Source organism: Biomphalaria glabrata, chromosome 13 (assembly GCF_947242115.1).
Source record: "Biomphalaria glabrata chromosome 13, xgBioGlab47.1, whole genome shotgun sequence".
NCBI classification, from domain to species: domain Eukaryota; kingdom Metazoa; phylum Mollusca; class Gastropoda; family Planorbidae; genus Biomphalaria; species Biomphalaria glabrata.
The window spans coordinates 14014449-14038561 of record NC_074723.1 but is presented as its reverse complement, the minus strand read 5'-3'; the positions used below and the strand labels follow the sequence as shown (position 1 = coordinate 14038561).

Sequence of the window (24113 nt, the reverse complement as noted above, 5' to 3'; positions counted from 1 at the left end):
GCCCTTTGAGTGGGGGGGGGGCTATCCTATTTTTGTGGAGAAATCCCTGTTTATGAAAAAAGTTAGTTGAATTACTATATAATTTTTATATTATGTCACTTTCCTCTGGTATCTTGGCCGATTCGGTGGGGATGGGTGGGGGGAGTGATTGCATCTACTGCCCTCCTCACTCTAGCTCTTTAAGTGTGTGTGGGGGGGTGGTCCTATTTTTATGGAGAAATCTTAGTTTGTGAACAAAATTAGTTGAATATCTATATAATATAAGCTACTTATTGATATTTCAACCTATTTGTATATTATATGTCGCACCACACTATGATCTCAAATTAAAAAATTTTCAGATGAAAAACGTGACGTTTTAAAACAAAATTGCCAAATTAGGCGACAGAGATATGTAGGTCTAATTACACATGAATTTATCATAATTATTTTAAGAACGACTTTGTTTTGGAAAAGTTAGAATTCATAAGACATTTTTCAGTATAATAATAACAATTGAGATGAGATCTGAACCCAAATATTTTTTGACATTTTTCCACTGGGGGAGCTTACAGTGCTTCCCCAGATCTCCAATCTGTCAAGAGAAAGGCCACCAACATGACTTTTTTTTTTTTTTTTGGCCGAAGGGCGAGAAAAACTGCTCTGCTTTTTTTTATTCTCATGTATATACTCTGTATATGCGCTTATACATAGGGTTAGGAAAATAATCGCCCCTCCACTCAAAAGTTCTGGATCCGCTACTGATATTCATTTGTTATAAATCTTCTTATCTTATATTATCTTATCTTATATAATACAGACGTTACTGCTATATTTTGCGTTTGTTCTAATTTCTTTGTGTTTTCTTATTTTAAGGTGCCATAAAACAGAAGATGCATATTCTAAAAAAAGTCTTAACTACTAGATTTGTATGATTAGAAATCTAGTTCACAAGCATTTTAAAGTCCACCCCTAAAATTTGTAGACGTCATGATTGGAGGATTCGTTATATTTTTCATTTCTTTCCGGGTCATTTATCTCAAGTATTAAAAAAAAAAAACTAAAAAAAAACTTAATCCTTTTTTTTTTTTTGTCCCGTTTTTTAATTTTCTTATTTAGACTTTGATTGCTACCCCAATTACAAAGTATTTCATAGTCTAGGTTTAGATAAATTTTTTTATCTTCAAATTATTATAAAATAGTATTTCAATGAAAATGAAATAACTCTGTATTATTTTTATAACCGGAAAGATGTATGACGTCATTGTAATTCATTAACATTCACAAACTTCAGCCATATTTGTTGTGCATTGTGTACAGTAGACTCTTATCCATAGTCTAGATCTAGACTATAGCCGAAATTCTTTCTGTCAGATTCATACGGAAATTAACTTTGAACTGGTTGATAGGTGGTCGAAATTCGACGTTGATTCCTTCTACGATGGGAATTATAACAATTTCTATTCTTCTTGTCCTTTCAAACCATGCCATTGGAACTTCAGGTAATTTTTTTCTTTCATTTAATTTTAATAAATTAAAACTTTTAAAGTAAAGAATAAATAAAAAAATTGAAAATGATTTTCTTTTTTTTAATTTTTTACTTTATTACTTTATTCTTTATTAGTCCATATTCAATTGATATTGAATATAGACTTATAATAGATCTACATCTAATTGAAATTCTTGTCATTCTTATCTCTTGCTACTCTTTAATCTCTTAAGTGACTTAATTCACTTAAGTCTTAGATTTAGAATTTAGATCATAAATGATCATTGGCGACATTGGTATGAATAATGATTGATCAGTCATTGTGTTCTCCACAAACACTTCCAACACACACAACACTGACAACAGTCTCTCTTATTAGTCTTAGTCTTACTCTTAGTTTAATTTTAGTCTTTATTCTTAGTTCTAGATTAGATAGTAGATTCTACTTAGTCTACTATATATATTGTCTATATTGACTAGATATCTATCAAAAGAAAGTATCATCTAGAAATCTAGATCTACATCATCTAGTCAATCTAGTTCTAGATTCTAGACTCTAGACTAGATCTAGCTAGACCTACTAATGGCAGTGCCTAGGCCTAGTCTATAGTACAACAGTATAACACTATAATCTATATTAAGTAGATTTTAAGTAGATCTAGATCTATATTCGATCTATTTTCTATAGTCTAGACTAGATCTAAATCTAGACCTCGGCAATATCCGCATTGAGCGTCGGTATTTACACTCCTGGCCATTTTTCTGCGTTGTCAAGGAGCAGGATCAAGACCAAAAGCATTATCTAAAGGGGGAATAACCTAGTTGTTTTTTAAATACCGACTTCAATCACGGATAGGAAGAGAGAGAAAATAAACTAATAGAAATAATAGAGCTCACAGACCTATATAAAATACCGACCGTAAATACGGATAGCTATGTAGATTGAATAAACAACTTATATAAACTATTACTAGCAGTAGTTTTGAATAGGGGGAGGAGAGAATAGTATATTATTATATAATTAATAAATATATTCTTATTAATTACATCTAAATTACAATAATTGCAGAAAAAATAGTGGATCTAGATGTGGCATTTGTATTTGATATAGACTAGGTCTAGGTGCAGAATTTTTGGATTAAAATTTAATGTGCTGTCAACATGTAATATTTCTAAGTTAAAGTTGAGATTAATATTGAATTTAAATAGCTGTACGCATACTGGGACGTCTATCTAGTCAAATGTTAATGAAGTCAACATTAAATTATAAGTATAATAATTACATACCGGTACAGTAGGTAGTGGATCTAGATGAGGAAAAACATTATTTCAGACAGATGTAAGAGAGCAGTATTTGATATAGACTATGACTAGGTAATAGGTTTATATTTTGTGTGTGTGTTAATGTGTGTGTGATAAGAACTGAATTTAAATACACCTTCATCTTGGTCTATATAGAGATTAATGATTAAATTTTAAATAGATCTATTTAGTAATATTTTGATTACCATTTAAATAAAATAATGTTGAGATCAATATTGTATTTAAATAAATCTAGGACTACTGCAACATGTCTTAATATGTCTGTCTAGAATAATGTTGAAATAAGTAAAATACGACATTATATTTTTATTTCACCTATGGTGCTGTCAACATTTACTTAAAATGGACATTATTATTGTGATCATATTTCTTTTAGACATCGGGCCTATTAAAATCTCAATAGACAATATTTAGCATCGTTTTTTTCTTTCAACGCTGGATGAGTGGATCCCTGTTTTTTGTAGCAAAGGTTTTGGCCTTGTAAGGGCCCCAACTGGTCCAGCTCATACTAACCACATGGGCCCCATTTGGGGGAGGAACATTGGCCCAAACAGGCGCCTATAGGGCTGAGTCTGGGCTCAGTCAGGGGGCCCAGAAAATCCCCTTGTGAAACCCTTGTGAAGCCTGTAAGGGGAAGGACTTGTGGGCCCCAACAGGGCCAAAGATAATTGGCCCTTTGGGGGCAATTAATGAAAGCCCAAACATGGCCCTTAAGGATCAAGTCTAGGCACAATGAAGGGGCCCAGATAAAGCCCAGATAGAAACCCTAATGGGGCTATTATGGGGCAAATGTTAAGGGTATGAAAGGGCTAACCACATAGGCCCCATTTGGGGATGAACATTGCCCCAAATGAGGGCCCTAAGGGCTGAGTCTGGTCTCAGTTTGGGGGCTAAGATGAAGCCCTGATGGAACCCTCATGGAGTCAGTGTGGGGCTAACATTTAGGGGCCTGAAAGGGCTAAACACATAAGCCCCATTTGGGAGGCGAACATTAGCCCAAATGGGAATCCTTAGGGCTGAGTCTAGGCTCAGTTTGGGGGCCCAGAGAAGCCCTGATAAAACCTTCATAGAGCTAGTGTAGGGCTCACATTGAGGGGCCTGAAAGGGCTAAACACATGACCCCATTTCGGAGGTGAACATTAGACCAAATGGGGGGCCTTATGGCTGAGTCTGGTCTCAATTCAGGTGCCCAGATGAAGCCCTATTGGAACACTCCAAGAGCCATTGGGGGGCAAACACTGAGGGCCCTGAAAGGGCTATACACATGGGCCTCATTTGGGGGATGAAGGTTGGCCCAAACGGGCGCAATCAGAGGGCCCAGATGAAGCCCCGATGGAAACCTAATTGGGCTAGTATAGGGCAAACGTTGATGGGCCTGTAAGGGCTAACTACATGGGCCCCACTTGGGGGGATGAACCTTGGCCCAAATGGGCGTCCTTAGGGCTGAGTCTGGGATCAGAGGAGGAATGGGGGCCGTTAGGGATGAATCTGTGCTCAATTAGGGGGCCCAGATAAAGCCCTGATGAAACCTACGCTAAACACATGGACACCATTCGGAAGATGAATGGGAGCCCTTAGGGGTGAGTTTGGGCTCATTAGAGGGCCCAGATAAAGTCCGGATAAACCGGATGAGTGGATCCCTGTTATTATTAGCGAAGATTTTGGGCCAGGTAAGGGCCCCAACTGGACCAGCTCATACTAACCACATGGCCCCCATTTGGGGGATGAATATTGGCCCGAACTGGCGCCTATAGGGCTGAGTCTGAGATCAGTTAGGGTGCCCAGAAAATCCCCTTGTGAAACCCGTGTGAGGCCTGTAAAGGGAAGGACTTGTGGGCCCCAACAGGGCCAAAGATACTTGGCCCTTTGGGGGCAATTAATGAAAGCCCAAACAGGGCCCTTAAGGGTCAAGTCTGGTCTCAGTTCGGGGGCCCAGATGAAGCCCTGATAGAACCCTCGTGGAGTAAGTGTGGGGCTAACATTGAGGGGCCTGAAAGGGCTAAATACACGGGCTCCATTCAGGGGATGAACGTTGGCCCAAACTCAGGCTTTTTTTTTCGGGGGTTCTCCCCCCCCCCCCCACATCGCCATTCGTGTGTGGTGTCCATAATTAATCCCTATTACATTATGACCCTTCATTCTTCCCAAAGATTTTTATTGTACCCTACAATATGTTCTTCCTGGAGTTAATGTATAGAGTGTAGACACCCCGCCCTTGCCAGCGAAGCAATGTAACTAAAATAAACAAAATTAAAGCAAATAATGTCACAAAAATCCCACCACCCACTGGAGATTTCATTTCCGGGGGTGGGCTGAACCTCACCCCCTCCACCGTCTACGCCCATGGTGCAATTTTTAAAGCAGTCACTTCCAAAGTGGTCTATATAGACCCCAGAGGTCCACGAAGACTTCCAAGGGGCCTACGAAAAAAAAAAAAGATTTGGGTTTCTATGACATATAATTTATTTGTTCTGTTCTATTAGACGTTGATAAAGAATTTACACCAGGGGTGGGCAAACTACGGCCCGCGGGCCACATGCGGCCCGCTGAAGTGTTTTATGCGGCCCGCGAATACCTACAGAAATTGTGTGTACCCACAGTATATACATATAAAAATGCTAATCTATTAAAAATAATTCTAAATTTCCCTACAAATTATTTTGGTACACATACATATGTGAACAAGTATTTTTCTTGTGGAAAATAACAAGTGTAATCACAGGTCGATGGTGAATGACTATAATTTGACAGCAGTCACAAGTATAACAACTAGAAAGCTAGTTCCACAAATCAGGAACATTACGCACGAGTGTAAATAGTTAAATTCCTCCGATTAAGTACAACTGTACATTTGTGGTGAAATGTTGTAATATGAAAAGACAATAGCAAATTTTTAAAAAAAATCGTTAAATTGGTTTCAGAAATTGCTAACTCTAGTAATTCCTCAATTTAGAATGTGAAAAAAAAAGGAAAAGTGAATGTATAATACAGTATAAATATGAATTAAAAGACATTATACAGTTAACTAGCGTATTTTTCTAAGTTGTAAGTATACACACACACACATATATATATATATATATATATACATATATATATATGCGGCCCCCCATTCCCAAAATTTTGTTAATGCGGCCCTCGATACAAAAAGGTTGCCCACCCCTGATTTACACGATCGGAAATATTTACGGGCCCTAAATATGAGAGCGTGTATGTGTCAGGGGCGGCTCCCCGACAAAATAGCGGGAGCAAAATAGCGCCGCCAAAAAAATGGCGTGAAAAAAAAAATTAAATTTAACATATGCACAAATTATGCAAGAATTATAATAAGCTGCTGATTTTTTGTGATGGAAAATAAATGTTAAAGTACTCTCTTTCTCTGCAAATATGGCATACTTTTAGAACTACTAATGCTGAAGAAGATAGAGACCACAACAAAAATGCTATTCAGGACCTTCACTTAAATAAATCCGGTACTTTTATACACATTATATATAGCCTAAGTATGCCCTACTTTGTCGGGAAATTATGTCGGCGCTATTTTGTCCGCGTTTGTTTTTTGTCGGCGCTATTGGTCGGTTCAGCGTCGGGGGCGCATTATAAAGCGGGTTTTTCCAAATTATGTCAAAAGACTATGTGGGAGGAATAACGCTGCGCGGGTAAAAAAGAAATGGGGACCTAGAGAGCGAAAGAACGAGAGAATGGGTGTGACATTGCAGTGTAAGTCACATTCATTCTCGGGCTCAAAAAGTATGTTAGGTTGATCGTTAAAGCATGGCCCGTTTATTGAAAAGTGCAAAGTAAATTATGCGACTTGCTCAATCGGACCTGGACGTAAGGGAAATTACCAAAGGCCTGGAAAGTGGCCACGATAGGAAAGGCGGCCGACCGACCTGACAGCTATAGACCAATATCCCTAACATCGTTTGTAGGGAAAATAGCTGAAAGAGTGATAAACAGAAGGCTCATGTGGTACTTGGAAGAAAGCAAAATCATCGCACCTGAAAAGGGCGGGTTCAGGCAACATAAAAGTGCAAATGATCAAGCGATGGTGTTTATGCAGTCAGTAGCTGACGGTTTCCCGAGAGGTACGGTAAGACGCAAGGGCGAATTGACACTGTCAGTATTTTTAGATCTTAAGCCTATGACAGAGTTTGGAGACAAGGATTATTGCTAAAATGAATGAACCTCGGAGTATGCTCAAATATGTATCGGTGACTAAAAAACTTCCTAACAGACAGGACAGTCCAGTCGCGCTACGGATCTAGCGTGTCTCGCAAAAGAACACTTGAGCAAGGTTTACCGCAGGGCTCATCATTATCATGTACGCTTTTCTTAGTCTATATAAACGATCTGATTGAACGATTGAAATGTTGATCTCTGCTCTTCGCTGACGACCTGCTCATCTGGCAGACCGGGATATCCGCTGCAGCTCTCATGGCGGAATTCCAACGTGACCTCGTCACAATTTCGTTCTTTACCCGTATGTGGAAAATGGAAATAAATTGTACTAAAAAACCCCAGTTCAGACCCTATTCACATTGGGAAAAAGACATCCACCAAGCAGCCATAAATCTAAAAATTGATGGGACCACGCTTGAATCGGACCCACGGCCCTGGATCCTAAGCTGGTCATGTCTGATCATTTGTAAGAAGTACGACAAAAAGCCTTAGAAAGATTGAACGTCATAAAGCTAATGGCCCCCCCCAGATCGAAAGTTTATGCCATCGCCACCTCCCCATCCCACCAGATTGGCCAACATACTAAATGGGGGAGGGGGCGAAATAATCTAGAAGCAGGTTGAAAAATAATTAATTCGTATATATTATTAACATAATTAATAAATTCGTACACAGATTGTGTGATTTCTTTACTAAAATTCGTTCCCGAAGGGGTGGGGGAGCTGGGGGGGGGGGCGATTGCTCCTACCTCCCCCCCCCCCCCTGGATCCGCCAGTGAATTGGGGCCATTGTGTTTAGCCCTTTCAGGCCCTTTAAAGTTCGTCCCTTACTGGCCTCCACTAGGGCTTTATCTTTGCCCCCTGATTGTGCCCAGAATAGCTTTTTAAGGGCCCCCATTTGAGCGACGATCAACCCCCGAAATAGGGCCCATGTCTTTAGCCCTTTCAGGCCCCTCAATGTTTTCCCCTGTTAATGGCCCCATGTCTGTTTATCAGGAATTCATCTGAGCCCAGGCTTACCTCTAAGGGCTTTCGGGCCAACATTAATCCCTAAATAGGTCACATGTGTTTAGCCCTTTCAGACCCCTCAATGTTCGCCCCTCTAACTGTCCCCACGGGTTTTATCAGGGCTTCATTGGGCCCACTAATTGAGCACAGACTCACCATTTAGGACCCCTGTTTTTTGGGCCAATTTTCATCCCCCAAATGGAGCCCATGAGTTATAGCACTTTTAGGCTTCTCAATGTTTGCCCCCTTACTGTCCCTAAAAGGGTTTCATCTGGGCCCCCTGAGCCCAAGCTCACTCCTAAGGGCCTGCTTGGGTCAACGTATGCCTTCGATTAGGGCCATTGTGTTTAGCCCTTTGAGGCCCCTTGAAGTTTGCTCCTTACTGGCCTCCACTAGGGCTCCATCTGGGCCCCATGATAGTGCCCACAATCGCCCTTTAAGGACCCCCATTTGAACAACGATGATCCCCAAAATGGGGGACATGTTTTTAGCCCTCGCAGGCCCCTCAATGTTCGACGCTCTTACTTGGTTTTATCCAAAATTCATCCGACCCCCCTATCTGAGCCAAGGCTCACATTTCAGGGCACCCTTTTAAGCCAACATTAATCGCTAAATGGGCCCCATGTGTTTAGCCCTCAATGTTTGCCCCTCTTACTGCCCCCGCATGGGTTTTATCCTGAATTCATCTGGGACCCTATCTGAGCCCAAACTCACCCTTAAGGACCCCTATTGTTTGGGCCAATTTTCATCCCCCAAATAGAGCCCATGAGTTACAGCTCTTTCAGCTTTCTCAATCTGTGCCACTATCTGAGCCCAAGCTCACCCCTAAGGGCACCTGTTTGGGTCAATGTTCGTTCCCCAGATGGAGCTCATAAATTAAGCACTTTCAGGCCCCTCAATGATCACCCCTCTTACTGGCCCCACATGGGTTTCATCAGTGCCCCTTAATTGAGCCCATGCTAATCCCTAACAGCAGAATGGGGCACATGTGTTTAGCCATGTCAGACATCTCCAAGTTTGCTCCTTACATACAGTAGTGGGCATAGATCATTAAAAAAAAATGTATAGATCTATCATATAGTACCGTTATTTGATATAGACTAGGTTTAGATTTGTGTGTGTGTTTGTGTGAAAGAAAAAACCCAATTTAAATACCATCTAGATCTATATAGACTAATGATAACATTTTAAATAGATCTATTTAGTAATATTTTGATTACGATTTAAATTAAATAAAGTTGAGATCTAAATTGGCCTACTAGCCTATAAGTCTTATCTACATCTATCTGAAACTATTGATTTTTGTGCCAGTAACTGTTGGCGCAAGTCTTCTATACTGTACTCTTGTCAAAACAAAAAAAAATCCAATTTTAATAATAAACATACCAGTACCAGTGTACCATACACACGTTTACGTGCTAATGAAATAATGCATTACAATATATTACATTAACATATAACAGAAATAAGAAAAACAAAACACAAAGACAGATCCATAACATTTTATTAAGACTTATTAATTCTTAAGAGTATAGACAAAAAAATCATTACAAAAAAAAAGTTAGATCTAGAAATAATCTACATTTGCTCTATAATTTGCACTAGATCTAGTAAATGTATGAGTTGTTTAAATAAAATGGATCTACATTTTCAAACGCTATCGAACTTTTTCAGAACTATATTTTATAGTTGGCAACAAAAGAGAACTCATTTTAATTTATTTTTTGGTTTGAGTGGTATATATCTAATTTATTGGTAACCAACCAAGCCAATCTGGCAACAGTTGCAGTTTGTAAATATTGACGCTCATTGCGGAAATTGCCTAGACGTCTATAACTCTATATTATTCTAGATCTAAGTCTCTTGACTCTAGAATCTAGAGTCTAGATCTATGACTATACTATGTCTATATGGCGGAAAACAGATTGAGCTGAGCTCTCAACATTCTACTTTTGTTTTGGGACCAATTTATTTTTACCAATTTCAAATTGGCTTTTATGGACATAGATCTAGAATGTCTAGATCTATATATATATCATTTTTTATGCCCAAGAATAGAGGAATTTAAAAAAATAATAAAATCAGAAGCAGCAGACAATTATTTGACAGGAAAAAAATAGCCTAAAATAGGTCAAACACATCCCTTATACTTATAATGACAAATCCATCATTCACAGAAGGTATGTCCAATAATCCATGAATTTCACAAATTCACATAATTATTTACAGAAAAATGTGTCACAAAGTAAAGTATAATTATAGAACTTTTGAAATAAAAACAACTACTTTTTTAAAACACCTATAAAAATATATAAGTATGATACCATGTCTAGTAGGTTTAGATTGAATTGTTCTATTATATCTGACTAGATTACAAATGATGTAGATGTAGAAAAAAGTAAATTAAAATTATGTAGATCTAGGTTCTAGATCTACAAATGTACATCAGATTCTAGCTAAAGACTAAAATGTCTAATGTAATGATAAAACAATCTAGATAAATTGATATCTAGATAAATTGATATCTAAAGTTTATGGAATAATAGAATCTGGTATGTAAATGAACATGGAAATAGCTCAAGTTTGAAATAGTAATTTAATAAAAAAAATATTACTAGATCTATCTAGTTTTTAAATGATTAGAAATTTTACTATTATAGTAAATTCTAGTTTGACTTCCTTACATTTGTTGATCATGATTATAGATTATTAACTAATGAGATTAGATCTAGCTCTAGTAACTCGCGCCTAAACCAGTAAGCTTTGGGCAGATCTAGGGCTTGTTAGCCTTGGCTGGCTAAGAGGAGAAAGAAAACTCTGAATCTAAACCTCTTCTGCCTTGCAGCTAGTCTCTACTATATTAGAAATTTGATATTTCTACTAGATGTAGATGAATGTTTCTCCAGTACTGGTGACAAAAATTATAATTAAAATGTCACAAATTGCTCTAAGAAATTATTGATTTATAAATTGTGATATCTTGAGCTTGAAAGGTGCATAGAGTATAATTTTAAAATTGTAGAAAAAGTGTGAAAAAGTACACGAAATGGCATCTTTTGATGTAACATGGAACACATGGATTAGGTTGAAATGATATTATACTAAAACCAAAGAGTATTGAACAGACATTTTTGTTGAAATGGGTTATCAATATAATCTTAGACTTAATGCAGTATCTATATCTTTTTATTTTATATTTAATTTAGTATTACTTAGATGTCATTGTAAAAAATGTGACACAGGTGCATGAAGTGGTGTACCACCAGATTTGGAATTTTAAACCTCTATCAATTTGAAACAAAAAATCTTTTTGAAAACATCATGGAGTTGGTTGAAATATTTTCTAATCTTCAAATTCTTTCCATCTCTGCTTGTAAGTGACATTACCCAAGGCCATGGTTTATCACACCAGACTAGAGGATGCTAGTGATCAGTATTTAGTGGTCCTTTCTTCCGCCCCCACAATATCCTTGCTTCAGTAGCAAATTTTTTTGCTTGTCACCATGTTTCTAGCGTGTTTAATGCACTCACTTTATGGTGGAGTGTCGGACCCACAAAAATTTATTGTAAGCTATCTTTTAAAAAAAAAGGGAATAAAAATTATAGAGATCTATATATAATTATACACATTTTTTTTCCTTTTCTAGAAGTCAACCGCTTTAAACCATCTATATGGTCTAAGTTAATGGAGCATGATAAGCCTACATTCCATGGAGAAATTAAAGAAAATGAGAGAATAGTTCAGTTGAAACCAGAGCTTCTTGCAAGTGATTCAGATGAAGTTGGGGCTGCTAGTAAGTTTGTTTCTTGTATAGTTAGTGTTCCATCCTTTTTTGCTCATCAGTCCTCATTCTAATTGATTGTAAAAACTTTTTAACATGATTTGGATAGCTAGAAGAAAAATTGTATCTTTAAATAAAATTGCTTTAAAGATATAAAAAGCTTAAAATTTATATTTTTTTTTCTGAATTTATTTTATTGGTTTATCACAAAATGTTTCCAAGTTATCATTATGTTCTTTTTGTGTGTTTCTTATCTAGAGTATATATGTAATTATATCATCGCTAAAAACAAGCGGCATCCTAAAACTCAGTCTCTGCCTTTTGAGATCATTGTTACGGATAAGCTGACTGGGGCTGCAGAAATCCGAGTGAAAGATGGAGAAAAACTCAATTTTGAGGAGCATCCTGTCTATAAGTTTGGCATTGTTGCAGAGGATTGTGGCACACCACCAAAACAGTCTAATAAGTGAGTTACATTTTTGTGTGTATAATATGGCTTGTAAAAAAGTTCTTCTTAGATATATGTTAACAATGTTAGCCTTCATCAATATAATAAATTGTAATTAAATGAGATTCACATTGGAGGTCTATAACTGTCCTAAGCAGTTTATAAATATTAGTATTTAGTACATGTATTTATATGTGAGTGTGTATATAATATATATATAATATAATAATATTTACTTTTTTTTTAAGGATGATTCATATAATGGTATTTTTTTTTAAATGATTTAGAATTACTATTGTTCAAATGTTTTTCTTTGTCCTTAGGGCCTACGTTTTGATTAAAGTTCTTGATGTTGATGAATTTGCTCCAAAGTTTGAAAATGATACCTATTTCGCCAATGTTGAAGAAGGAAAGATGTATGATTCTATTCTTGAGATCCATGCATCTGATCAGGATGAATCTGAGCCCTATAAAACTATCTGCAACTATGAGCTCTTGACACCTGGTGTACCATTTGAAATCACACCACAGGGTGTTTTGAAAAACAAAGAGCCACTTGATTATAGTCTCCATAGAAACTTTATCCTTGGGGTATGCTTACACTTGTGGTTTAACTTCTTCTAGAGGAAATTAGAATATTTACAATATTTCATATATATTTTGTTTTATATTGATTTTTTACTATATACTATATATTGTTTTACTATATAATCATGACATCATTTTTCTTTAGGCTGTTGCCATTGACTGTGGAGGTCGTAGGTCAGACCCAGTTTATATCAATCTTGCCATCACTGAGAAATGCCACAGCGGCTGGTCTGGCCTGGAAGATGTCATTAAATACAGGGCTGGCTCTGGCCAGCAGAGGCTGGGCGAGGGGGCATCTCTTAAGCTATGTGACAGTGACTGCAAGCCTGCACAAGTCAACGTGAAACTGACTCTGACCACCAAACATATTGGCAAAGGGTGTGACAGAGATACATACTCTGTGAATTCTCAGAGAAAATTGTGTGGTAGGTGATGCAGCTTAGATGTTTCTCATTAACTGTTCAAGACCTGTGGCTGCCATGTAATCTGTTGGTTTTTTTGTTTCGGTTAAAAGTTTCAATAGCACCCCGAAATGTGTGGTAGAAGGGTTATCAAAGAAAGTTGTAAATACAGCATGTAACTTCAGTTTTTTTAGTCTCAAATCCAGTTTGAAAAAAAAATTTATAGTCTTATTCTTATATAATTTATAATTTTCCCAGGTCTAATAATTACACTTGTTACATGGTATACAATGTAATTCATGCTTTCATTGTATACTAAATCTAAGATTTCTTGGTTTTCAGTTTTGATAATAGTTTGAAAAACTAAATAAAAATAAAACAACTAAGAATTATCATATTTGTTTAGCTATCACACTTTTATGTATATCTATGTATATATAAATTATATTAAAAGCATTGAAAAATTGTCCCTGTATATATTTCACTTTTGCAATTGTTTTGCTGTAATTTAGGTAACCGTAATTAATCATGGTACCATTATTTCTGTTCATTAGCTGTTAGAGTATATCAATTTTCTCCACCTGTTTTATTTTCTCAATCTTTAGGAGCCAGTGGTGACAGTGTAGACTTGTTGCCCTCCCCCAGCACTGCTGATTGGGCACACAACATTCCAACTGATGATGGCCATGAAATGGACCAAGTGTTCTCCTTTGATGGCCAGAGCAATGCTTTGGAAGTGCCAGAATCTGTGTTCAACCACATGCTTCACAAGCAGTTCACTATCTCAGCCTGGTTACGTCATGGGGAGGCTCAGCAACAGAATAACTCTAAAGTCCCCAAGGAACACATACTTTGTATGTCTGATGGGGATGGTGAGTGGTGCTTATAAAGTATCTTTTGTTGGGGGCTTATCTGTAGAAGTGCTAATTAACTTGCTTAAAATCAAATAAGCTGCCTGGCTTAATGGTTATTTTTGTGTTTTTCAACATTTTTAAAAAATTGGTCAAGTAATTTTTTGTTAATATCTATTTGAAGGAATGAATCGACATCATTATGGCCTTTACATCCATGGTGAAAAGCTGATTCTTTTGCTGCGCATAGAGGCAGAGGACGTAGAAACTGAGGAGGACATGAAAGTCTTCAAACCAGCTGAGTTCCGATGGGCCATTCCTCAAGTTACAGATGATAGGTGGCATCACTTTGCTGTTAGTGTTGACCTTCAGGAAAACAAGGATGATGGAGTAAGTTTATTGCATTTTTACGCTATTGTTAGTTATGTGGTTGAACTTATTTAATGTTAGTGATTTTGATCATGCAATGGTTCTCATTCTGCTTATTGATGTCAATTGACAGGTTCGTCTCTACATCGATGGTAAATTGTTTGTCACAAATGATGAAAATTTTGAAATCATTGACGACTGGCCTCTTCGAAGAACTAAAAAGGTCCACGGAACTAAACTTGTTGTTGGTGCATGCTGGCAAGGTATTGCAGATTTCTTTCAAATGACAATTATTTAGGTATTGCAGATTGATTTTAAAAATACTATGACATCCGTTGAGGTATTGCAAATTTCTCATTTTAATTACGTTTTATATATTTATTTCTTTTTTTGTTTAAACCTCATATAAAATTAATTCTTTTCTTATTTAGGAGCAGCAAATACTTTTAGCCATTACTACAAGGGCTACATGGCAGGACTGTTTGTTCTAAAAGGCAAGACTGAAAGTGAAAGGGTCATAAAGTGTTTGAACAACTGCAAAGAAAATTTGGATTTCCATGCCATCAGTGATATGTCCAGTGGCACTGTAAGTCATCATAGACTTTCTTGGTAGTAGTCTGTTATAGCACAATACTTAATATTTCAGTATTAAAGAAGTTGTATCATTGCATTTTAACTAAGAATGGTGACTACTACAAAGTATTAACTCAATGATCTTAACTACTTACGACATATGTAGGAACATTATTTAATCAATACTTAAATAGACAGCAATATATTTATAATATGTATTTGATGTAAAAGTGAAATGTGTTATGGAATATACTTAATTAATTAATGAATTTTGTTTTTTTTTATCAAGAGTGTCAGCTTCAATAGTGAGATGACGGAGTTTACAATCAACAGTCGAAGCGTGGAAGAGGTGAACAGGCTTATGGGCCAAGTGGCTTATGTGAATGCTCGTACTTATCCGACCCCTGGCTATAGAACTCTTACTATTGAAACCTCTCTCATGTAAGAGTTAAATAGAATATACAATTTTGTCTTTATTAAATGTTATATTGTCCTTACTAAACTTAGTTCAAAATGAAAGGCTAAAAATGTATGATAGCTTGTATGAAAGCATGCTTTTTAAAGAAAAAAAAAAGCTATTTGCTACAATATAAGGGGTGATTCTGTTAAACTATGCAAGTATTCAAACCCAATAGTTCCTATTTCCGGTTTGAAAAATCCTTCCCATAGAGGGGTAACACACAGAATTTTAAAAAATTCTTAAAAATAAACATTTTGAAAAAAAAAAAAAAAAAATTTAATACTAATAAATCAATAAACAACTTAAAAAAAATAGAACAATATGTCTAGTTAAAAAATCATTTTTACTGGTGGGGCCTGTACACTGGGCTGTGGTCCTGTAAAAAAAAAGTCTCCACGCTCTAGTTCTCAATCTAAATGAGACGTGATAGCTCATCTTAATGGAAAGTTTGAAATACTGTTGCTAGAGTCCCAATGTATTATCCTAATGTAGGATGTAAAAGATCCATGGTAGGAGATATTGGTTAATGATATCTGAGTATAAATAAAAAGACTTTTCTATTCCAAAATGACACTCCCACCCTCTCTTCCCAACACATACACCTAAAAAAAAAGTTTGGCTTTAACGGCTATGTTGCTGGTGGAGGTAGGATAATGGAGAAAGTTACAGTAGGGCTTGAAACTAAATGGGGTATGAAACTAACAGGCTTCCTACCCAGCAATGCAAGAGGGTATAAACATTATCTTTTGTGGCATTAAGTGAATTATTCAACTTTGTTTGGCAGGAATTCACCTTGTCAAACTTATTTTGCATTTTAGTTGTTGAGCTTTTTTTTTTCAGAAATGCTCAACAATTGCAATCTTCAGCCTAGAACATTACTTCTTTATTACTTTAATTATAACTAGCTGCCGTGTACTCTGTGCTGATGTTTTTTAATCAATTAATTGTTTCCTCAGCTGTGAAGGCCAGACTGTTGTTCTTCCTCTTTTGGAGAAAAAGATTTTGGTGGAAGAGCAGCAAGAGCCAGTATTTGTCATCACAGGCTACTCCAACCTCACCCGCATGGTGTATGAGTTTGAAAGAGGGCTTCGTGTCTTCCATGACATTCACATTTTTGCTAGGTCTCAGCCCTTGGAAGATATGGACGATACTGATGGACAGGATGAGACTGGTTCTGCCAAAGTTGCTAAGCTGGCTCAGAAGCTCTCCAAAACTTTGTTGCAACGTATATATTAAGAATTTTTTTTTTTACTAGTAGTTAGCTGTATAGAGTTTCTTTCATAGTGTGTTTAAGAGAAAGTGATGACACTAATAGAGATATCATACTTTTAAAGGGGTTAGCATAATGCTGTTTTGAGATACTCATTTAATTATTGGATAGTTTAAATAATGATTTTAATCTGTGCATTTTATTTATGCAAGAAACTACTCATCCCCGTTTTAATTCTGATATTCAACAAGACGAACAAAGTAGACACAATTTTCCTTGTATAATTTATGCAGAGTCAACAGATCAAAAGGATGATGACTTTATGATTGACGAGTGCCATGTGAAGGCAGATCCACCTCTCAACTTATTCATTGAACACCTTTCCCTTCCCACTCATCTGATGGAGATACATGGTTTGGAGTGGAGTGAAACTAATGATGGTGTTGTCATCCGCAGTAAGACTGTTTTTTTTTTTTACAATTCTTGATTAGTTCTTTTATTGTGAAGATTTGTTTTAATACATGTATCATTCTGTTATCTTGATTGGTAAACCCTTGTTTGTTTGATTTTTCTAGATGCTGATACCATTCCCAACTATGAGAATGTGATTCGTAATATTCATTACTACCACAACAAGCCAGAGGAGTTGGCCAATAGAACACTCACATTGTATTGTTCAAGTCAGAACCAAAGATTCATTAGCACTAAATTCATTGAGAGGGTAAGTTGGGCGTTTAACAAGAAAGAAAAAAAAAAAATTACTTTTTAAAAAAAAAAAGACCATTCCTCTTTTATACAGCTTATAGAGAGATTATTTATTCTTAATAACTAATGAATGTTAGTTAGCTTTTAAAGGAAAAAAAAAGGCAAATTTAAATTAATTTTGTTTTTACTTAGAAAAATTTAAACAGTCAACTAGAATTTTCTGAGTGTGGCCAAATAGCTAGTAATTCTTTTCCAAAAAGTATACATCAACTTTCAAATGTCTGGGAAAATTTGTAAGGGCTGTTTTCAAGAACTGCATCCATCCACCCAGTTTATTTGAGCCCATGAATTTGCAAAAAAAAACAATCGATTTTTATTTATAAGTATAGTTTGTAAAACAATTTTAAGTATGAAGCATTAACTACATGGGTAATTTATTTTGACTTGGGAGCTTTAAGGGATAGTCAAAATTAAAATCTGAAAAGATAGCTTATTTCTTTGCATAGTTGTAGATACTGTTTACAGATACTCTTTATTTAAACATTCTAACATTGCAGCTGGTCGCTGTTCATCAAGCACCTCCACCAGTTCCCAAAGCTGCTAATATTCAGTCCAATGTTCAAGGAATTCACCAGTCTTTGAAAACTTCCAACATAGATGGTCTTCATGCACCAGGAGCTGCTAGCTCCAGTGAGTACTGTCTCTACTGTGTTGTCATAACTTATATTAGTGTGGATGTGCCATTACTTTAAAATTATTTTTATCTAACTTAATGGTTAAAATCTTTCCCTTCTGATTAAAATTGTGTTGAACATTAGGACTTGAGAGAATCAAATGTCACATATCTCATTTTTCATTGTCATAAGTAATGAACATTCATAATAGCAAAATAGTTAATGCTTGTAGTTGTATTATTTCCACAGCAGCTGGTTAAAGGCTTTGCACAATAGTTTGTTTTATTCTGCAAATATTTGTCTAAGCAGAAATTCATTTTTCTCATTATATTGATATATGTCCATGCTACTTTTGTCTTCTTTTATACAGTAACAATAAGTTAATACAATTGATAGGGTATTCTGTTTGTTCTTTAAGTTATATAGATTGAATGGCTTATAAAATATGATTTATGACTTGACAAGCTTCTATTTACTTTTCATGTTAAGAAAGATTTTTACAGAAAACAAAATGAACTTAAACATGTTTTTTTTTTCTTAGCTTACTAACAAGCAAACTTACAATTTTAGTTTGACAAACATTTTCTTAATACAAATTCTCCTTACTTGAAAAAAAAAATTGTCTTTAAACAATTATTCCTCAGATCTTGGAATGGTGGCCATAATTGTTGTGTGTGTAGGTTTCCTACTCTTCATGATTGTCTTGGGTGTGATTCGAATTCGTGCTGCTCACAGGAGAACTCAGGTTGTTCAAGTAGATGAGAAACAAGAGATGGAGTGGGATAACTCTGCCTTAAACATCACCATTAACCCAATGGAGCAAGAGGTATTTGAAGAACAACATAGCTGAATGTGTTGCTTTCTCAAGTCTTATTTTTTTCCTTTTACAGATCTGGTGGAATAAAGTGATTGTTGGTTATCTATATACAATTTAATAAGTTTTAATAATTTAAATGTGTTATTAAAGCTGTCTAAGATGATCATCCTGTATTTACAATTTATACATATTATACACAAGAATTGTGTATGTTCTTTGAGCAGATTCAATCATTTGGTTTTCTTTCTCTTGTTCCTGAAGAAGTACCTGTAAATCAGGAGCTTGTTGCTATGTAACAAGTTACAAAATATAATATTGAAATGTTAAGTTGAATCAGGCATTGATTATATTGTAAGTTTACTTGTTAAATGTGCCGCAGATGTTTGAATATGAGGATGGTGCTAGACCAACCTTCCCAGAAGATAGTGATAGTGATGAAGATGAAGAAAGTAGCATGCAGGGGGATTATGGTGACAGCACTGAAGATGAAGAGCCTGCCCCTCAGGGCAAAGGGCCAGTTGGTAATGAATTAGAGTGGGATCACACCAGCTTTTAAAAGGTGGGTATATAATTTATACTATAAAGTAGAATGTGAGGTGTATGTATGTGACTTATAGACATCAAAACCGCTTGACCAATCTTGATAAAACTTGGCAGGAATGTTTCTTGGGTACCAACTTAGACCATAGTGTATGTATTGTAGCCCTAAAACAAACTTAAGACCCTAAAAAAAAATAAAGTTGTCTGACTCTATTAAAGCTATAGTATTTATGGATCTAGGCCATGGTTAACAATGTTGACATGAGAAAAGATTGAAAGCATTTAGACCTAGATTTTATTTTAAGAAGTACACTTTGCACAGATAGTTTTTTACTTTGACACATGAAAATACTAAATTATTTCGTTTAATTGCTCACTTTATAATCCCACTCATTTAACAAAGATATCGCTCTTTTCGTTTTTAATAGATATGAATGTATCGGCTTCGGGTAAACCCATTTTCGCAAAACTAATTTTATTTTCGTAGCGAAAGAGAAAAAACTTGAAAGGATCATTAGCTAAGTTTAACATACATCTAAATCCAATCCACTAGATTAGTAAACAAACTTAGACCCGCAGGCCGCGGGTAATGTCAGGCTAGTATAATATATAGTAGTTCAATAACTTTCCAATACAAATTGAGTAGTAGTCATCAAGATTGGTATTAGTAACTATGTGGCTCGCCAAGTTACTTAATAAGAAAGGGCAACTGCTTTCAAGTAACTTTGGATGATTAAAACAGTAGTTATTATCATGATCAGGCTTAGCTGATTTTGTGTTTGTTTGTTTTTTTTCCCTGTTAGATTTTTTGGGGACTTTTTACCTTAGTTCTGTGTTTCTTCCTCCATGTACATTTGAAAAATCTATAGTACTGAAATTTGTATGTAAAAATTATTATTATCATGTTGATATTCCTTTTTAACAAATTTATGTTCATTTTGGAAAAGTGAGGGTGAGATTACGATGTCTAAAAATGCTTTTGTCTGTATGTCCTTCAGCATAATCTTTACTTGTCCTGTTAAGTTTTTTGTTTCTAAAATTAAGAACAAATAATAGTTTTGGTCAGAAAATTAGAATTTCCAAATGTATTTGAATGATGTCCTTTTGTCTCCACAGCTTTTGTAAACTCTCTTCAATTGTAGTATGAATTAGAAGCTGTAAACTACTGTGCTAGTATGTCATCATCTATCTACAACTGCTTGTGAGATTGTCAAACAACATTCCTCATGGGAGACAGCATGAATCACTCCAGCTCATGATGGCCACTGTACTAAGTCCCATGATTTCTTTCTGTGTATAAGTGTGTTTGTCTACCTGGACTGTGCTAAATCAGCATTCATACTCTTACACAACATGCGAAGGTGTTTGGATATTCTATTCTCATCAGAGATTAAGCATGTGTTGTGATTTCTTTGAATTTTTACTATTAGGATCTGATTTTTTTTTTTTTTTTTTTTGGCTGGTCTCCAAAATAGAAAAATAGTCCTTTCAATTTATTCACTGGCTTTGGTTGTGTAGATATGAAGACTCACAAGCAGGCTAGAAAAACTTCATTGTATTCATAGATGTGACATGAAAGGAAACATGAGGAAACCTACTGGTTGAAAATATGAGCTTTAAAATACATTACTAAAAACTTTACTATAGTTAGAAAGTTTTAATCTTTTAGTCACTTCTAAATTGTAAGACATTATGTTTAATGTTATTGTTTTTAAAATGTTTAATAACCAAAAAACAAAAACTGAGAAGAAATTTGTCAATTATCCCTATGGTTTTTAATGTAAATATATACATTTGTCTTTTACAAAATTTATATGTGAATGTTAGTAATGTGCATAATGTTTTTATAAAATTAGAAGGATGAAATAATTTTTTATTTTAGTGTGTATAGAAAATAGTAATTCAATCATAGATATTTTAAAATATTTGACATTTAACTAAGTAATGTTAATTACTTGACAGATGTTCCTTCTAAAAGGATTGAGTCCTACATGTAACCATGTGTTAATTTAGTTGTTCTTGTTAATGTAGAGATAGTGTTTTACAGTGACATTAAAATCCATTATATTTATTACTACTTCAGAATGTGTATGTGTATGAAAGCAGTGTGATTCATCCTGTATTATGAGCCAGTTTCTTTGAGTATTAGTTGTTCCAACGAACTCCATGTACCTCCATTGAAATCTTTTTTTTTTCTTTCAACTGGCTTCTATATGATACTTAACCAGATCGTGTTGTTTCTCTTTCTCTTTGATATGGCATCTTTAAAAAAGGCTTAGTTTGTAAGAAGGCAATGATATTTTCTACAGCAAGTTGATCTTTTCAAATGGTATATTTGTGAAGCTTTAACTAAAGATGTTACTTTCATAAGCTCCCTTTAGTTTCATCATTGTGCTCAAGTTTTCTTCTCTTGCTTTAATTCATTCCTAAATCATTATTGTTTTTTATTTCCTGTATGTGTCCACACCTGATTGATGTCTTAGCGACTAGTCTGTCTTTACTCATTCATTCCTCTAGTGTGCTCTCTTTGATCAGGCACACACACTCATCAACATTGTATATTGGCTAACATTTCTTTCTCTCTCTCCACTCTGCATTGAAGTATTGTACCATCAACATTGGATTTCTTGTTTTCATTCTCAATTACTGCCTGTTTTTTTGGGCCAATGCATTTTTTTTTTATTTCAAGGATGTATTCTATGTGCGCTCACACTATGTTGTTTTGGTTGTTGTTAGTTGTAGAAGTACTTACTATTAGATCACTATTTTTTTTTTTTTTTTGTGTGTACAACTTCTACCAATCTTAAAATCAAAAATTGTCTATTGGAATTTCTGACATTTTGTTTCTAGAAATAGTCTATACTTTGTGACCATCACATTTGTTGAGTTCAATGTTACAAATTGTGTACAGAATACTAATGAAAGGACAGTGTATGAAACAGAACAATTTTGTTCACTTGCTAGCAGCTGATGTTGTAGCTTTGCTTTAGGTGCTCAGTAAATAAACATGTTTTTGTTTTTTTGTTTTTAAATTAATTTTTGTTGTGTATTTGTTAGGCTGTTGCTTTGTGATATGTATTATATATTTCATTCTAATTTTTTGTTGTTTAAGTCACTAGATATGGCTACTTTTGATGTGTGTGGTTACTGGACAGCTTAAATGTATATGTTTGTCTCCTTATGATTCTGCCATTGATTCTCTTTGAACAATTATCACAGTACATTATACACCTTTCTCTTATAGAAAACATTTTTTTTTTCTTGCCAGGGGACTTTTCTATATAAATTTATTTCCTTATATATTATTTATATCCAAAGTTATTTGAAAGTTTTTTTTTTTTTTTTTTTTTTTAAAAGGCTTAGTTTACTAAGCTGGCCATTTCCTTCAGATTATATTTGATATTTATGTATATTTGTATATGTTTTAGACATATCTACACACAGCTGACAGACACATGCTCTCCCCTCCCCTACGACTTGTTAGAGCTGAACAAGTCTTGAAGTGTTGTGATTTTTTTGGTTTCAAACTTTACACATTTGTTTCTTGTGTTCATCTTAATGGCCTCGTTCCTTTGTGGTTTATCTTACTAAGATCATACTTTGTGTGGCTCACCCCTACCACTTGAGTATGTGGTCCTCTCATCTCATTTAGTACATTCCATCCTTACTTGTTTTTTTTTTTCCTAAGTCATCACATAGCACAATTTTTTTTTCAGTTAGTTTATGTTTAGTATCTCCATGAGTAAGACTATTGGTGGTTTGATTATGTCATCAAACCCTTTTTGTAGTCTTTTTTTTTTTCACTTTATATCTTTAACAGACTTTTTGGAAAATTAATTTAAAATATCCATTTCTATGGGTTTGTTTGATCTAATGTTTCTAAGATAAATGGCTTGTATGACTAAATTGTTCAACTAATGTATATTTTTCACATGAATTTTTTTTTATGAGTCACTAAGTTAAGTACTACTAGCTCAACTGAAGATATTGACTAGTTGCTTCCATGATATTGGAAATAAAGCAAATTGGAAAACTTTTTTTTTTTGTGTATGATTACATTTCAACAACTACAGAGCTCAGCTCTCATCATGGGATGCTGATGTGCAGCAGGTCTCCATCCACTAGCTCAATGCTAAACATCATTTTGTAGCAACCATTGATTCACCATTGACCACCTCATCTGATTTAGTCTCTTTATTTTTATTTGCATGTTCATTATTCATTGTAAACTATTTAAAAAAAACAGCAAAAAAAAAAAACAACTTACTCTTTAAATTTAAAGAAAATTTTTTATGTTTTGGTGTAAACCTAGCTGGAGATTAAAAACCCAAAAAGTATACATTTGTATATTCTTATTAATTGAATAAGTTTTTTTGAAATATAAGGTATACAGTTCACATTTTGTTTGGCTACATATTGTTAAATGATTATCAAACTGTGGTGTTCAAATTCTCTTCCAAGTTAGAAATAGTTTAAGTTGTCTTTATTGCCAGTGTTACAAAAAGTGCAATGTGGTCCATTAGAATCAAAAAATCATTGACCTACTGCTTTAAAACATATTTCCTGTTCCTAAGTATTTGATATTCAACTCTGTAGTGTTAGGCCATTGACTCAGTCTAACAATGTTGTGTCATATGTCCAAAGTAAACCATCAGTCTAATATGTATGACAATAAACACATTTGGTGAGTTAATGTTGGAGTTTTTTTTTTATTT

General features: G+C 34.9%; 1 protein-coding gene across 1 annotated transcript; it reads left to right on the top strand.

Moving 5' to 3' along the window:
- Positions 1 to 1155: 1155 nt before the first annotated feature.
- Positions 1156 to 24091, top strand: LOC106055920 (calsyntenin-1-like). Its single transcript, XM_056007617.1, has 17 exons — positions 1156 to 1481; positions 11628 to 11774; positions 12021 to 12228; positions 12534 to 12801; positions 12944 to 13223; positions 13805 to 14071; positions 14235 to 14440; positions 14553 to 14682; positions 14851 to 15005; positions 15282 to 15433; positions 16409 to 16677; positions 16956 to 17117; positions 17238 to 17383; positions 17925 to 18057; positions 18686 to 18867; positions 19238 to 19417; positions 20515 to 24091. The coding sequence occupies exons 1-16, from the start codon at positions 1421 to 1423 to the stop codon at positions 19412 to 19414; spliced, it is 2943 nt and encodes a 980-aa protein (XP_055863592.1). The 5' UTR covers positions 1156 to 1420; the 3' UTR covers positions 19415 to 19417; positions 20515 to 24091.
- The last annotated feature ends 22 nt before the right edge of the window (positions 24092 to 24113 follow it).

What these genes read in the sequence shown, in the direction of transcription:
- LOC106055920 (XM_056007617.1), top strand. Translation starts at nt 1,421, where the DNA reads ATGGGAATTATAACAATTTCTATTCTTCTTGTCCTTTCAAACCATGCC. An exon ending in CCACCAAAACAGTCTAATAA is followed by an intron (nt 12,229 to 12,533) that starts GTGAGTTACATT and finishes CTTTGTCCTTAG; the next exon opens with GGCCTACGTTTTGATTAAAG. An exon ending in TTGTATGTCTGATGGGGATG is followed by an intron (nt 14,072 to 14,234) that starts GTGAGTGGTGCT and finishes ATCTATTTGAAG; the next exon opens with GAATGAATCGACATCATTAT.